The 15,932-nt window shown below is 38.6% G+C and overlaps 1 protein-coding gene across 3 annotated transcripts in view; it reads left to right on the top strand.

Moving 5' to 3' along the window:
• PDGFD (platelet derived growth factor D) overlaps positions 1–15,108 on the top strand; it is a 249,963-nt gene extending 234,855 nt beyond the window's left edge. For 2 of the 3 annotated variants that reach the window (XM_003923761.4, XM_003923760.4), the window contains exon 7: positions 3–15,108. In XM_003923761.4, the coding sequence (XP_003923810.1) occupies positions 3–128 (126 nt within the window). In that variant the 3' untranslated portion in view covers positions 129–15,108. The remainder of the gene's footprint in view (positions 1–2) is intronic. The other variant, XR_012518021.1, reaches the window with a different exon arrangement.
• Positions 15,109–15,932: the final 824 nt, after the last annotated feature.

Here is a 15,932-nt window from a genome sequence, read left to right as displayed (position 1 = left end):
AGGTGTTACAGTTTGAGCCTGGCCACATCAAGAGGAGGGGCAAAGCTAAGACCATGGCCCTGGTTGACATCCAGTTGGATCACCATGAACGATGCGATTGTATCTGCAGCTCAAGACCACCTCGATAAGAGAATGTGCACATCCTTACATTAAGCCCGAAAGAACCTTTAGCTTAAGGAGGGTGTGATAAGAGACCCTTTTCCTACCAGCAACCAAACTTACTACTAGCCTGCAATGTAATGAACACAGGTGGTTGCTGAGTCTCAGCCTTGCTTTGTTAGTGCCATGGCAAGTAGAAAGGTATATCATCAACTTCTATATCTAAGAATATAGGATTGCATTTAATAATAGTGTTTGAGGTTACACACACACACAGAAATATATTCATGTCTGTGTAAATAGAGAAAATGGTTTATTCAGTAGATGTAACCAGGTACACCAGAACTTACATATGTTTGAGTAAGACTCTTAAAATCCTTTGACAAAATAAGGGATAGTCAAATATATGAAACATGTCTTTAGAAAATTTAGGAGATAAGTTTATTTTTAAATTTCAAAACACAAAACAATTTTGAATCTTGCTCTCTTAAAGAAAGTATCTTGTACATTAAAAAACAAAAGATGAGCCTTACATATACATCTTAGTTGATTATTAAAAAAGGAAAAATATGGTTTCTGGAGAAAAGGCCAATACATAAGCATTTTTTCCATGAGACATACTACATAATCACCTATGTAGACTATAATAACCTATCTCCAAAACCATGTCATAATATAAGTGCTTTAGAAATTAAATCATTGTGTTTTTATGCATTTTGCTGAGGTATGTTTATTCATTTAACACCTATCTCAAAAAATTACTTAGAAACTTTCTTATTATAATCCTACAAGAGACAACGTATAAGCTGTAACAGAATTTTGAATTGTCTTTCTTTGCAAAATCCTTTCACAAAAGCAAATCCTTTCAAGAATGGCATGGGAATTCTGTATGAACCTTTCCAGATGGTGTTCATTGAAAGGTGTGGGTAGTTGAGAACTTACAAAGTGAACATGAAACATTGACATAACTGGAAATTAGTTGGGATATTTGGTAGAATCCATATCTAATAATGGATTCAATTCTCCAAACTGTGCCAGTTAATTTAATGTATCTTGCTTTTGTGTTCCTGTCTTTTTGAAATATAGACATGGATTTATAGTGGCATTTTATGTTTGGCAAACCATCATAGATTATTTATAACCTAAAAGCTTTTGTGTATCAATAAAAAAAAATCACATTTTATTAATATAAATTTTTAATCATGTACTTGCTCACTGTTCTGATTTCCTGTTTCTGAACCAAGTAAAATCAGTCCTAGGGCCTCTGGTTCTTAATCTATGGAGCTTGCTTTAAGAAGTCAATTGTCCATTGTGGTAACACAAATTTGGCCCTGCTCTCCTACTGTTTAATAGAAAACTGTTTTACATTGGTTAGTGACACCAAGAGTAATTTTTCCTCCCTGCCTCCTTTGTGTCTATTTTAAAGGAGACTAACTCCAGGAGTAGGACATGATTCATCATTTTCCAAAGCAAGACACTTACTTAAGAGAGCAACATGGAAATTCACATAGCTCAGGGACTGCTAACAGAGAACTACATTTTTCTTATTGCCTTGAAGGTCAAAAAAACAAAACAAAAAAAAAAACAAAAAAACAGATTTCTTCAGTGAGTCTGTGGTCCCACTGACTACAACCAGTTTGGGTGACAGGGCTGGTGAAGTCCCAGTGTCAGATGAGTGACCTAAATATACTTAGATTTCTAAGTATGGTGCTCTCAGGTCCAAGATCAACTATTCTTAAGCAGCTCAATTCTTCTCAGTTCTTTGAGATGAAAGACCTGTGCTTATTGAAGATGTACCTTCTGAAACTTTCCTAAAAGTGTCTGATGTTTTTACTCAAGGGGTGAGTGGTAAAATTAAATACTCTATTGTTCAGTTCTCCAGAATCCTAGAACACAATCAGAAATAGCTCAGGCAGACTCTAATAATCAAGAATGCTCTTCCTCTTTATTGCCGCTTTGCAAGTTTCCTGTGAAAACATCAGCTTCCTGTACCAAAGTCAAAATGAACGTTACATCACTCTAGCTTGAACAGCTCACATTGTAGCTGTAAATATAAAAATTTAGAGTGTTCTACCCAATTTTCAATAAACCTTCCAGGCTGCAATAACCAGCAAGGTTTTCAGTTAAAGCCCTATCTGCACTTTTTATTTATTAGCTGAAATGTAAGATGTAAGCAGGCATATTCACTCAGTGTTTTGCCTTTCCTAAGAGTTTTATTAAAACTTCTCCCTTGGTTACCTGTTATCTATTGCACTTCTAACATGTAGCCAATAAATCTATTTGATAGCCACCAAGGGAATAAAAAGCTCACCGTACAAATTACATTTCAAAACAAACCCTAATAAATCTGCATTTCCACATGGCTCATTCACCTGGAATAATGCTTTTTATTCAATACATTCTTATAGGGCCAAACACTTTCATAAGTAGAGTTTTTTTACATTTTTTGTCGTATCGGTAGCATGCAGCTTTTTCCTCACATAGCATTTTCTGTAGCAAATGTACTATGCCTCTTCATGAAAAATAAATATTGCTTTTGAAAAAAAACCTTTATTTAGTATCAGTTGCAGTTTTAAAAGGTGTACACTGCTGAAAATAGACAACTTCCTTTCATTAATGCATCAAACTGTTTGAAATGACAGAAGTGAGTGATTTCTGCAGGTTTCCTTTTATAATGCTTGAAAGAATGATCACCTTATTCTGCAGCTACAGCCTTTTGCTCTGTGTTTGTCCTGCAGCTGCACAGTGGGGCAAGGCTTGGGTTTTGTTTCGTTGTTGCTTTGTTTCTTCTTCATTTGACTGCTTCCCCATGGGTCTTCTAATGAACTGTTCTCCTCTGGCATTCTTCCTCACCTAAGAAAATCCACATCTCTGTCTTCCTTGAGGCCTGAAGTCAACAACATTACAACCCCTTTTCCCTTTTGTCCACCCCACCTCCTTTTCCCATCTGGGTGGACACCCCAGCCAGCTAGTGCTGCAGTGTTATCAGTTCTGGAAGGCCAGTTTAGGAGCTACACTCCTATAACATTTGCTTTATCATCTGTAAAGAGGCACATAGCATAGAGAGAGCTCTTCTAGCTGCAGGAATGTTTGCTTTTGATTGTAGCCTAGTCTTTATCATCATTCTGCTGGAGACAGAATAGCAGCTGCAGTGTTGAATGAAACTCTGTCCTTTTAATGGTTTTAGGCTGTTTGGGAAATGCGAGTGAAGACCTGTATTCTGTGGAAAGAATTAATTTTACCATCAAAAATACTAGTTAGTGTGTGAGCATCAGGGAGGGATGGGGACAGGATCGAATAATTCTGTGCCTAATAGCTAATTCAGATAACTTGGGTTTTTATGTAAAAAGTCATAATAATCACATATATATATGACTATACATATATGACTATATATATGACTATGTATATGACTATATATATAAGACTATATGACTATATACATATATATAGGGAGAGAGAGAGACTGTGGCTAATTTCTTTTTTCTTTAAATTATACTTTAAGTTCTGGGGTATATGTGCAGCTCTGGGGTGCATGTGCAGATCTGGGGTACATGTGCAGATTGTTACATAGGTATACACACACCGTGGTGGTTTGCTGCATCCATCCCCCCGTCACCTACATTAGGTATTCCTCCTATTACCCTTCCCCAATCCCCCCACCCCCTGCTGTCCGTCTCCTAGCTCCCCCAGCCCCCAACAGGCCCTAGTGTATGATATTCCCCTCCCTGTGTCCATGTGTTCTCATTGTTTAACACCCATTTATGAGTGAGAACATGCAATGTTTGATTTTCTGTTCTTGTACCAGTTTGCTGAGAATGATGGTTTCCAGCTTCATCCAGGTCCCTGCAAAGGACATGAACTCATCCTTCTTTATGGCTGCATAGTATTCCATGGTGTATATGTACCACATTTTCTTTATCTAGTCTATCATTGATGGGCATTTGGGTTGGTTTCAAGTCTTTGCTATTGTAAACAGTGGACTGTGGCTGAATTTCTTTTGACAGAAGTCAACAAATATCTACCACCATATTCTGAAGTTTGCTCCAAAGTAGACAGTACTGAAAAATATTTACTTGGGGTGTGTGTGTGTGTGTGTCTGTGTGTGTGTGTGTGTGTGTCTGTGTGTGTGTGTATGTATGTATATACATATATGTACATGTATTATATGTTGCATTTTAATACAACGACATTAAGAGTTTTGTTTCATTTCTTGAAATATTCACATGTCCAATTTTATTCTAAGACTAACTCAATAGATGTCTCAATTGTTGATACTCTATTAGTGTCCTCATAGAATGTTAAATTAAAATTCATAGATCATTATTCATGCCTAAAGCCCTAGAAAATACAGTTTTGTTTATTGGCAGCCCTAGTCAAATATACTAGAAGACAGAATATTTATAATTCACTGGTTTCATTGACATTCACTCAAATTCTCCTGTTTTTAAAGATCAAGTTAAAGACTACACAGACCTTCAAAACTTAGCATAGCACACTGGGATATCTCTCAAATATGCATCAACAGAGGATATGCAACTAACCTCTTAATGTAAGACTTTATTCTTGCTGTTCCAGTTATATTTCTGAATTTTGCAAACTAGTATCTGTCATTTTTTAATAAATTTCATTTCTATAGAGATGTCTAAAAATTATTTAGCAGATTACATTAAAATAGAGTAGAGCTAACTTCCTAAAAAACGAAGCTAACTTCTTAACAAAGCTTATGGTGCAGCAAGCTGTGGACCAAGAAATCTTCATTTTCTAACAAAATCATTTGACTTTGTGATTATTTTAAACTGTTTGTACTTATTGCCAGGTTTAGTGACCAGAAACCAAATGTTATAGGTGATGGGGATGGAGGCAGCAAAGCGCATTGCCATGTATGTACCTATGCAACAATCCTGCATGTTCTTTACATGTATCCCAGAACCTAAAATGCAATATATATATAAAATATTATTCTTGGCTTCAATTTACATTTTAAATAATACCTATAACACAAGTTCCCTTTTAAGAACTAAGGTTTCTGAGTTTCATTCTTTAACCTGTTTCTGGTTGAGGCCATATTATAAATGTCGTCTCTTAAGGCTTTCTAATTATTTCTAGACTTTCCTTTCTCCCTGTGTCTCTCACAGGCTTCCTTACTCACCTGCCTCTACCCATCAGTCTTCAATCAGAGAAAATCAGGATCAATACCTGCTTTGGGAGAGGCAGGGGATGATAGACCAGTTGAGGAGATCAAATGCATGGTTTCCCAAGTGAGCAATTAATAGGGTAAAATTCCCAGCTGCTTTAAGAAATCACTGCTTTTTGAGAGTAAAACACATCAAGTGAATATTTTTCAGTACTGACCACTTTGGTGCAAACTTCAGAATATGGTGGTAGATATTTGTTGACTTCTGTCAAAAGAAATCTAGCCACAGTCAATATGGGGAAAACTGACTAAATTAAATGTTTCATTCATTCATTCAACAGCAGATACATTAAAGCCTACTATGTATCAGACATGCTCTGAGGCTTGAAACACAAGATTCACGACAGAGGATAAAACTAGAGAAAGATACTCTAGGTAAGATCAACAGAAAGAACAAAGGCCTCCTAGCAAAAATGCATAAGGTAAGTGTGGGCAGTTCAAAAAATATAAAGTGGTAAAAGGAAAGAAAATGAACCTGTAGCAGAACAATTGATAGTAAGTTTGCAAATGTATTAAAGGATAAGCACCTGTTTACACAGAGTCTTCCCTGGATGGCTAGCAAGTGAATTTAGTCTTGTACATTTACGAAAGGAAGCTCCATGAGGACTTCTGAGCACAGTGGGGACTATATGAGTCATAGAGCACCAGACAGAAAGTTAGAAGGTCTTTACTGTAGTGACTAGCCTGCCACTTTCTAAACCTGTTTACTCATTTACACAATCAGATATATAAGATGTTCTATAGGTGTCTTCTGGCAGAACAATTTTGCAATTCTGCATTTTGGAAAATGGGTCTATGGAAACAGCAAAGATTGGGATATGAGTGATGAGGCTCCTTGAAGTTCTAGGGGTGAGACTTCAGGGACAGGAAGGGAAGTGTGTCCTTGTGGTTGTTGAGGCTGTGCACTACAGATCTCTAGGGGGTGCTATATGCATGAACTAAGACTTCAAGACAGGTTAAGGGATTTCAAAGTTCTTTGTGATTGGATGGGAGGGGAGTGCAGGCTTGGAGATCTCCTGGAGGAAAGAGCTATGTGAATCGGAATTTCAAAAGAATACTCACAGGAAAACCAGGGAGGCAGAAAGGAGGGGTGAATTTTGCGACCATGTCTCTATGAAGAGGAGACAGATATTGTAATGTTGACAGGGAGTCATCCTCAATGTCAAAGCTGAAACCCTAAGAAGATAGACAGAACCCAAAAGACCTCCATAACCATAAAGAGGAAGGAAGACTAGTTTCTAAAGCTCACAAAAATGTGTTCTGAAAATTTATTGAGTACTGACTGAGGGTTAAAGGTCCAGCCCTGTGCTAAATACGACAGATTCACAGGAAAATAAACATATTTCCTGCCCTTATCAAGCTAGAGAACACATTACATTAAACTAGAGAAGACTCAACACTAAACAAATAATTACATAAGTAACCCAAAACGTTCGTGAAAAGCAAAAGCATAATATGACAGTAAAAGGTGGAATCCAGATCAGAGGACAAGGAAGGGTTCCGTGAGAAGATGGCATTACAGCAGGAGCAGAAAGTTGAATAAATTGTAGAAGCAAAGTGAAAAGAGTATGACATTAAATGATATCAATAAAAATGAAAAAAAGAAATGTAGCTAGATTAAATAGTTTGAATCTTTAGTTGATCAGAGTTGGGGATAGATTAGACTGAGGCAAAAGAAGATAAAAGATACCAAGGACTTTTCCAAGGCTCTGGCATAAGAAACTGGACAGATAGAGGTGCTGTTTATTGAGATGGGAGACATACAAAGAGAAGCAGATTTAGGGTAGATTAAGAATTCAGTGTGAGGGATTAATTCCAAGTAAAATTTGACATATCCAGTTGGAGATATTAAGTAGGCAGTTAGGTCTGTGGGTCTGGAGCTAAGAAGGATCTGAGATTGAGATGTAAATTTACGAGTCAGCAATGTACAGTGGTATTACAAAACATAGGAGCAGTCCAGACATATGGAGGAGGGTGAAAACTGAAAGGGGAATCATAGGGCAATTGCAAGAATATAAAAATGTTCTAAGTGCCAGAGGAAGAAATAATTTCAAAGAGTCTCGGGGTAGTTTTATTGACTATGGCAGAGAAGGTATGAGAAACACCTATATATTTATCTGCTCAGAAATACTCCTTTCTAACCCCTTTTCTGATCAATTCCTCTTCCTCTGTCCAATAGAGCTTCTTGCAGTGATGAAATGTTCTGTATCTGTTCTGTCCAAGAGTGTAGCCAATAGCTACATGTGGCTATTGGGCACTTGAAACATGACTAAGTTTGGCTGAAAACTCTTAAATTGTATTTAATTTACATTTAAATGTAAATAGCCACATGTGACAAGTGGCTACTGTATTAGACTATGCAGTTCTAGATTTAGCTATCACCCAGAGTTGTAGCCAGACTAACCACTTGACAGTACCACACACATGTTCTAGCCGCAGCCAAGGGCACCTGATTCAAGCTTTCTCAGGATATATGGGCCTGAGAAGAGATGCAGACAGTCTCCTTGGTTATTTGCATGGTAGGATGTGAAAATCAATGTCTACTGGCAGCCATACTTCCTGCCGTGTAGACAAAAAAGTCTAGAGAAAGTCAAACTATAAAGAAAGAGACAGAAGAAAGACACAAGCACACAAAGTCCTAAAGGAGTTCCTCATTCTCACTAGTTCTGATGTCTGGCCAAACCTTTCTCTGGTCCTCTGAGAATGTCACATGGTGGAAATGTGAGTCAGATGATAAGATATTTGGAGGGAAGAATTGTGATGAAATGAAAGTGCTGAGTGAAAACCACTTTGTCAAGAAGCTAATAAGTGAGTGAAAAGGAAGAAATACAGTTAGCCCATTATATCCACAGGTTCCACATCTGTGAATTCAACCAACAGCAGATCAAAGATATTTGGAAAAATAAAAAATATAATAACTATAAAAATAATAATTAGCCAAGTGCACTGCCTCACACCTATAATCCCAACACTTTGGGATGCTGAAGCAGGCAGATCACTTGAGGTCAAAAGCTCAAGACCAGGCTGGCCAATATGATGAAACTCTGTCTCTACTAAAAACACAAAAATTAGTCAGGCATGGTGGTGCATTCCTGTTGTCCCAGCTACTCTGGAGGCTGAGGCGTGGGAATTGCTTGAATTGGGAATCAGAGGCTGCAGTGAACAAGATCACACCACTGCACTCCAGCCTGGGTGACAGAGCAAAACTCCATCTCAAAAATAAATAAATAAAATTAAATAATAAAAAATTAGAACAGTATAACCACTATTTACATGGCATTTACATTGTGTCACATATTATAAGCAATCCAGAGATTATCTAAATCATATGGGAGAATGTGCGTAGTTAATAGTAAACACTTAGCCATTTTAGATAAGGGATGTGCCCAGATTTTGGTATCCTCTGGGGTCCTGGAACGAATCCCCTGTGGATACCAAGGGACAACTATGTTCAATTATTGTTATTTGTGACACTTGTGTTTTATGAAGTTGCCAGGTTCACTAAATTACTAAATACTGTCATCACTGCTGCTTGGAGAAATCCTGGCTTAGGGTTCTGCAAGTCTCTGGTCACAACATTTACATCAACTTTCAGAGAATCTACTTGGTTATTGTGTGTTTCTGGTTAAGAATTCTTTATTTAATATATGTTGTCAATTAAAATTGAGCTCATGGCCAATAGCACTATACCCCATGCCTGAACCAAGCTTACCTAACACATATTTTTTCCATAAGGTACATCACACCCTTCTTGCATTTAGGAACACTAAAGAGCACTGAAGAACTATGCTTGGGAGCCATTTTAAATGGCAAAATCTTCAACAGAAAGCACAAAAATGTGAAAAAACATGGCACTACATCAACTGTGAAAAGGACACTCACTTACAGTATGAGAGCTGAAATAAGAAAGCAAAGTCACCTTGTCCTTCTTCAGCTGGGAACATGAGCAATTCAAATTTGTAACAGCTCTGCTCATATATTACTTTGTTTTCATGCTGCTGATAAAGACATTCCTGAGACTGGGCAGTTTACAAGGGAAAGAGGTTTATTGCATTTACAATTCCATATGGCTTTGGAGGCCTCACAATCATGGTGGAAGGCAAGGAGGAGCAAGTCACATCTTACGTGGATGGCAGCAGGGTAGGAGAGAGCTTGTGCAGAGAAACTCCCATTTTAAAAACCATCAGATATCTTGAGACCCATTTCCAATCACAAGAACAGCACAGGAAAGCCTTGCCCCATGATTCAGTCATCTCCCACCAGGTCTTTTCCACAACACATGGGAATTATGGGCGCCACAAGATGAGATTTGGGTGGGGACACAGAGCCAAACCATACCAGCTCATGTCTGCAAATGACTATAAGAAACCATGCTTATGGATTTAGGGGATACACATAAATTTTGACTATCTAAATTTGCAAATACAGAAGGTGTGAATAATGAATATGAACTGTAATAGCAGTGCCCATTTTACAATGTGCCAGGGATTTTTCTGAAGTTAACATATATCTGTTTAATTTTCGTAATAACCCTGTAGTATATGACTTTTATGAATATGAAATAAATTAACATATACTAAAGCTTTTTATTAGAAACAATGTTATGATATTTATTATACCTCATAAGTATGAAAAAATGAACAGAGATTTCTCCAAAATAACTCACAGATAGTAAACTCCAGATAACTCCTCTGTAACCCACATCTGTAATCACATTGTAACACCATCTATCTAATCTATTGGATAGGAGGCAGAACTAAAGAATTTGCTCAAAGAAGCCTTCTCACTTACAGGGCAATTCCAAGCATGGACACTGAGGTCATCCTTGAACATTATGGCCAAGCTCTATTTATTTAACTGACAGTAATTGGGCATCTGTTATGTTGTAGGCATGATTCTAGGAACTGGGAACAATGAACAAGATAATGGACAGCACAGTGTTTTTGCCTTCATAAAATGTGCATTGAGGTAGACATGGGAAACAAACATATGTATAATATCATATAATGATAAGGACTGCAAGAAAAACAAAGCAAGTTAGAAAGGCAAAGGAAGTGTTACTGACCCTCCCAGGAGTCCTTTGACCCTAATAGGTTCTTTCCCTGCTCAGTGTCATTCATACCAATAGAACCAGGCGAGGTTAAGTAAAGCAGAACAGAAACTGTATTCGTGACCAAAGAATGGTGAAGGGGAGCTCTTGCTCAAAGTACTGTCTACCTGGAAGTCAAATTGGGAAAGATTTAAAGGGCTCCCAGGGCAGGTAAGTGGAGACTGGGCAGGGATTCCTGGAAAAAACGTGGGCTCTTCCAGGAGGGTCAAGAGTATGCACAGTTGTGTCTTTTTGTTTACACCCAGCACCTTTTGTGCCTAATAAGGTACATTTCTTCCTGCTGGGTGGAGATTTTAGTATGGTAATGAAGCAATAAATGAGTTCAGTGCACTGATGGAAGAGTTCAGGTCAAGGCAGCGCTTCTGCACTTAGTTGGTCTCGTGGCTAATTTTGCAGTTTCTGGCATTCTGCTTTTATGTCTGTAAGCAAGCACAGCTGCAAGCACAAGTTACTTCACGGGTTTTGGGGCCTCCTGAGAGCACCTAGGCCATGCTGTGGTAACAGGTGAAAGAAGGCCTCTCTGAGGAGGCAACATTTTTGCTGAGACCTAAAGGAAATAATAGGCAGACATGTCGTAAGGAAGAGCACTCCAGGCAAAAGGAACAGCACGTGCAAAGGGCCTGAATTAGAAACAAGCTTGGGATGGCGTAAGGAATGGCAAGACGGCCAGGGTGGAAGGAGCAAGGGACTCAGTGGAAGACAAAAATTGAAAGAATCAGGCAGCATCAATTCATATGGGATCTTAGGAGTCATGGTAAGGAGTTTGGATTCTAAATGTGTAGGTAAGTCCTTAGACAGTTTTGAGCAGGAAAAGTAAGTCATATGACAAATTGGTACAAGATCCCTTGTGTAGAGAAGAGCAAGAGTAGATGCTGAGAGACCATTTATAAGCTCAGGAGGGAAAGCAGGCTTGATCTGAGAGTCAGCAGTAGAAAAAGTGAGAAGCAGGCAGCTTCCGAATGTATTTGAAAAGCAAAGCTTTAAATGTGGAGTGTGAGGGAAAGAGAAAAATCAGGAACATCTCCATGGATCTGGGCCAGACTTCTAGGTGATTGTTGGAGTCTTTTGCCTCATTGGGAAGACAGTGATAGGAAAAGAATTAAAGAATAGGGGAATCCATAGTTTTCTTCAGACTTTCACTGTGTTTTACTATGTTTACAACCCTCCGTTCTAGGGTTGGGTTTTTTTCTCCAAACAAATAAAAGGGTTGATTTCTGTGTCTCCTGGGAAAGATTGCCCTTGACACATAGGAATAAATAACCTTGGGTATTAACTGAAACCCTCATTCTGAAAACAACAACAAAGTGAGAAAGGCAAAGAAAGAAAAATAAAGCATTTTCTTCCAGTTAAACCTTATCTGAACACTATATATAATCTTATTCATTGCATAAATAAAAACTGAAGGGTTATGTGACAATTTGCCTGTTCCTATATACATACTGGCTACATGAAGACATTTGACTGTTACAGAAAATTCTGAAAAGAAGTGGTAAACAAATTAGCGTTTTTGAGAAATGCAGCTTGAACTCATCCAAAGCCTGCAGTGGAAAAAAAGCCCAGACAAAAGCAGCAAGTGTGTTAATTTTAAAAATTAAAAGGAAATATTTTGGTCAATTATTTATCCAAAAATAGATTCAAAAACAAACTAAAAATACTTTTCTAAATTCCAGTACCTCAAGTTCACCACATTAGTTTCTACAAGAACCAAACTTGTTTCCTGTTTTATCCATAGGAGGAAATATTTTTTTCTCCTGCAGGCATTTTAATGAAATATATGAGCCTTTGCACAAGACTGAGACTCATGACTTTCCTCTCTGTTCTCATAGAAATTGAAAACATACTGAAAGCCACAGAGCCATGACTATTATAGGTCCAAATCAGATCTTAAAATAGAGTAAAGGAAGCGAAGCAAGGCTTAGTAATGAGCATAATGCAGCATAGTATTTAGTGTTTTCACAGGACATATTTGTTTATTAATGCATTCAACAAGTATTTTTAAGACCCCATTATGTTTCAGGAACTGTGCGGGTGCTCAGAACATACCACCGAATAACCCCATTTCACTTCTTGCCTATGTAGTACTTACAGTATAACACTGAAGGTAGTAAAACATTGAACTTTCAGAGCCACCAAGACCAGAACTCTGCACTCCTCTTAGAACAGATTCCTCAAGCTCAGAGCTGTTGACATTTTGGGCTGGAAAAGTCTTTGTTGTGGGGGCTGTCCTGTGCATTGTAGGATGTTTAGCAGCATCCTTGGCCTTTACATACTAGATGCAGTAGCACTCTTTCCCCCTTATTAGTGACAATCAAAAAATATCTCCATACATTGCCAAATACCACCTGGGGAGAAAACTTCATCCCCATGTGAGAACCACTGACTTTAAAGAATGGTGAAAGCAATATAATCCTTTCTTTCTAAAAAAGAAAGGATTGTATTGCTTTCTCAGAGAAAGAAAGGATTGTATTGCTGTCTCCTCATTCATTCCATAAAGGTGCTTTTGCCAAATCAGAAGTTCTAGGTTAATGTGGAGGGGCCAGCCACGCTGAATAGGCTAAATTATATTTAGGAGGCATCAGAATAAACTTTCAAAATATAAAGGCAATGACTGTTTCTGATGACAAAAATATCATCTTTCAGTGTGTTCATTTGTTCAACAAAAATGTTACTAAATGCTTACTCCTCTATATGCCAGGCATATTTATAGGTGCTGTGGATAGTAAACAAAACACAAGAAAATTCCAGTCCTTGTGAGGGGAGGCATATGAGGAAGTAAAATGTCTGTAGTATGTGAGAAGGAAATATGTTTAGGATATGGATAAATAAAAGCAGGGAAAGGAGATCAGTAGAAGAGAATAATTCAATTTTTGATAAGGTGGTCATCCAAAATAAAAGTCCCAAAAGACATAAGGAGAAAGTTGTGCAAATATCTTTATTAAAAAAAAAGGTAGGGGTGGGGGCGGGTATTCCAGGCAGAGGGAGCAGTACGTGCAAAAGCCCTAAGGTAGAAGCTTGCATGGTAAAGGGCTGGAATGGTAGGAGATAAAGTTAGGCAGCTAGTGGGAGATATATTTTATTGAAACTTTTAGGCCATTGTAAGAACTTGATTTTCACCATAAAAGAAGTTGGTGGTCAACAAATATTCTCAGTTGTCCTTCCATGCATATAGAGAATTATATTTCCGTGCCTCCTTAAAGTTAGGTGTGACTACGTGTGACAGATTGGGTTAGTGTCCCAATTCTTCCACCCTTTCTTTGATTCCAAAACCCTTGTCTTGCCTCACTGTAGATGGAATCTAGTTCTCTGACTCTTGGTTGTAGTTTTGGCCACATGGCTTGCTTTGGACAAAAGGATGTAAGCAGACATGATGCAAGCAAGAGTTTGAGATGTGCTTGGCCAGTGGAGTTTTCTCTCTTGAATTTCTGCCACCACCACAAAAACAACATGCCCTGGCTAGCTCACTGACTCTAGAAGAAAGATGAGAAACATGTTAAGCAGAGCTACCCCAGAGGACATGCAGCTTCAAGCAGACCACCTAGCCTAGCCCAATCTAAATCAGCTGACCCCCAGCCAGCCTGCAGAGGCATGACAAACAAATGCTTACTGTTGCATGCACTGATATTTTGTGGTAGTTTGTTGCACAGCAAGGTACCTCGCTTTAGCCATTAAAATGAGAGTGGAAGTGAAATGTGTCGATTCTGGGTGGGAGTAAAATATTTAAAATTCACTTTATATTGCCTAGTCCCCTTCCCCCTAATGCAAAGAGGATGGAAATACATGTCAAGGCAGAGCCTCTACTACCCTGGTTCACCAAGTGACTGTGTGGAGCAGAGCCCCTCATTACCAACACTAAACATATTTGCCTGAGAAAGAAAGAAAAAAATCTGTGGTGTTAGCTCACGTTGTTTCTGTTTCTGATACTGCAGCATAATGCTGTTGGACTGATATATGAAGTCTCTATAGTATTCTGAGGTAAGGAATGACATGATTTGTCTCATGTGTAAACAACTCTGGCTATGTTGAGCATAGACTGAAGTGAGGAGGGGCAGAGGCTAGGAGACAAACTAGATGGTGGTCATTGCAACAATAAAGCACTCAAGGGATGATGGTGGCTGGCAACACTGTGGTACCAGCAGGGAAGGCAAAGAGTGACCAAATCCTAGACATATTTTTTAAATAGAGCTGCCAAAGTTTGTTTATGAATAGGCAGGATGGGAGAGACAAAATGGAATCAAAGATGACTCTAAGCTTTTGGGGTTTGAGAGAAGTTTGATAGAGCGCTTTAACTGAAATGGAGAATATTGTGACAGGATAAGATCTGGCTATAGGGGGAGCTCTGGAGCTTAATTTTGGACATGATAAATTAGAGGTGCCTATTAACCATGTGTACAGAAAAGTCAAGTAAACAGTTGGATTTACCAGTCCAGGGGACAGAGATGTGATTGGAACGTTTATTGGTATATAATAGACTGCATTTAAAGCCAAGAGATTGGAGGAAATCACAAAGGGAGTGAGATTACACAGAAAAGAGGCTCAAAGATTGAGCCCTGGGGCATCCTTCTTTAAGAGGTGAGAGAGCTTGAACCTGGGAGGCAGAGGTTGCAGTGAGCTGAGATCCTGTCACTGAACTGCAGCCTGGTGACAGAGTGAGACTGCATCTCAAAAAAAAAAAAAAAAAAAAAAAAAAAAGGAAAAAAAAAGGAGATCAGAGAATAGCAAGAAACCAGCAGGAGTAGCCAGTGAGTCTGCAGAAACTGGTTGCTGTGGGGTTGTGCTAAGTGTCTTGCATTTGCCTGGCCAGATGCTTTCTTCAGCATTTTCCACCTGGCTCTCTCCAAGAAGGCCGATCTTAATGAAACCAATTTCCTTTCCCTCCATTGTCTGGCTGAGTTTGGCCAGAACGAAGGAGCCCCAGTAGAAGGTTAGAAAGAAAAGAATGAGGACTCTTTAGAATAGCCTGCAAGGGTTGTGAAAGTACTGAACCCCACCGCCAGTTTCTGATTCTTACCTAATTCTTGGATAAGACTTGTGGATTTGTATGTCTAACAAATTCTCAGGTGATACTGCTGGTCTGGAAACAACATTTTGAGAACTATTATGTTACGGAATGTATTCCCAATTCCTTCCCTGCACAATTGCCTCAGCCTGATTGTGACCAGAAAGCCATGGTTCCTCCCCAGTTGTCCTGCAGTTTATGATTCTATTTCCTCTGGAATTTCAGAGGAATTTTTTTCCTGCCCTCATCTTTTCAAAGGTGGTGAAAATTCTGTTCCTGGTGGCCCCAGATTCCTGCCCTATCACCTGTTCTTCCTGTATACCACACTTAAACCTTGGTAATTTGTCTCTTTGTAAATAGACTCTCCTTGAACTATCTTAATTTGAGTAAGCTATCTGTGTCATTGATATAGAAGTCTTGAAAATAAACATTTTTAAAAACCACATTTGGCCATTTAGAAATAACTGTTGGATTCAGCATGTAGAGGTCCTTGGTAGAATGTTGCAGACAAAAGCGAGTGGAGTTCATTT

Source organism: Saimiri boliviensis, chromosome 6, assembly GCF_048565385.1.
Source record: "Saimiri boliviensis isolate mSaiBol1 chromosome 6, mSaiBol1.pri, whole genome shotgun sequence".
Taxonomy (NCBI): domain Eukaryota; kingdom Metazoa; phylum Chordata; class Mammalia; order Primates; family Cebidae; genus Saimiri; species Saimiri boliviensis.
The sequence above is the reverse complement of the archived record's forward strand: the minus strand, read 5'-3'. Positions and strand labels throughout refer to the sequence as shown.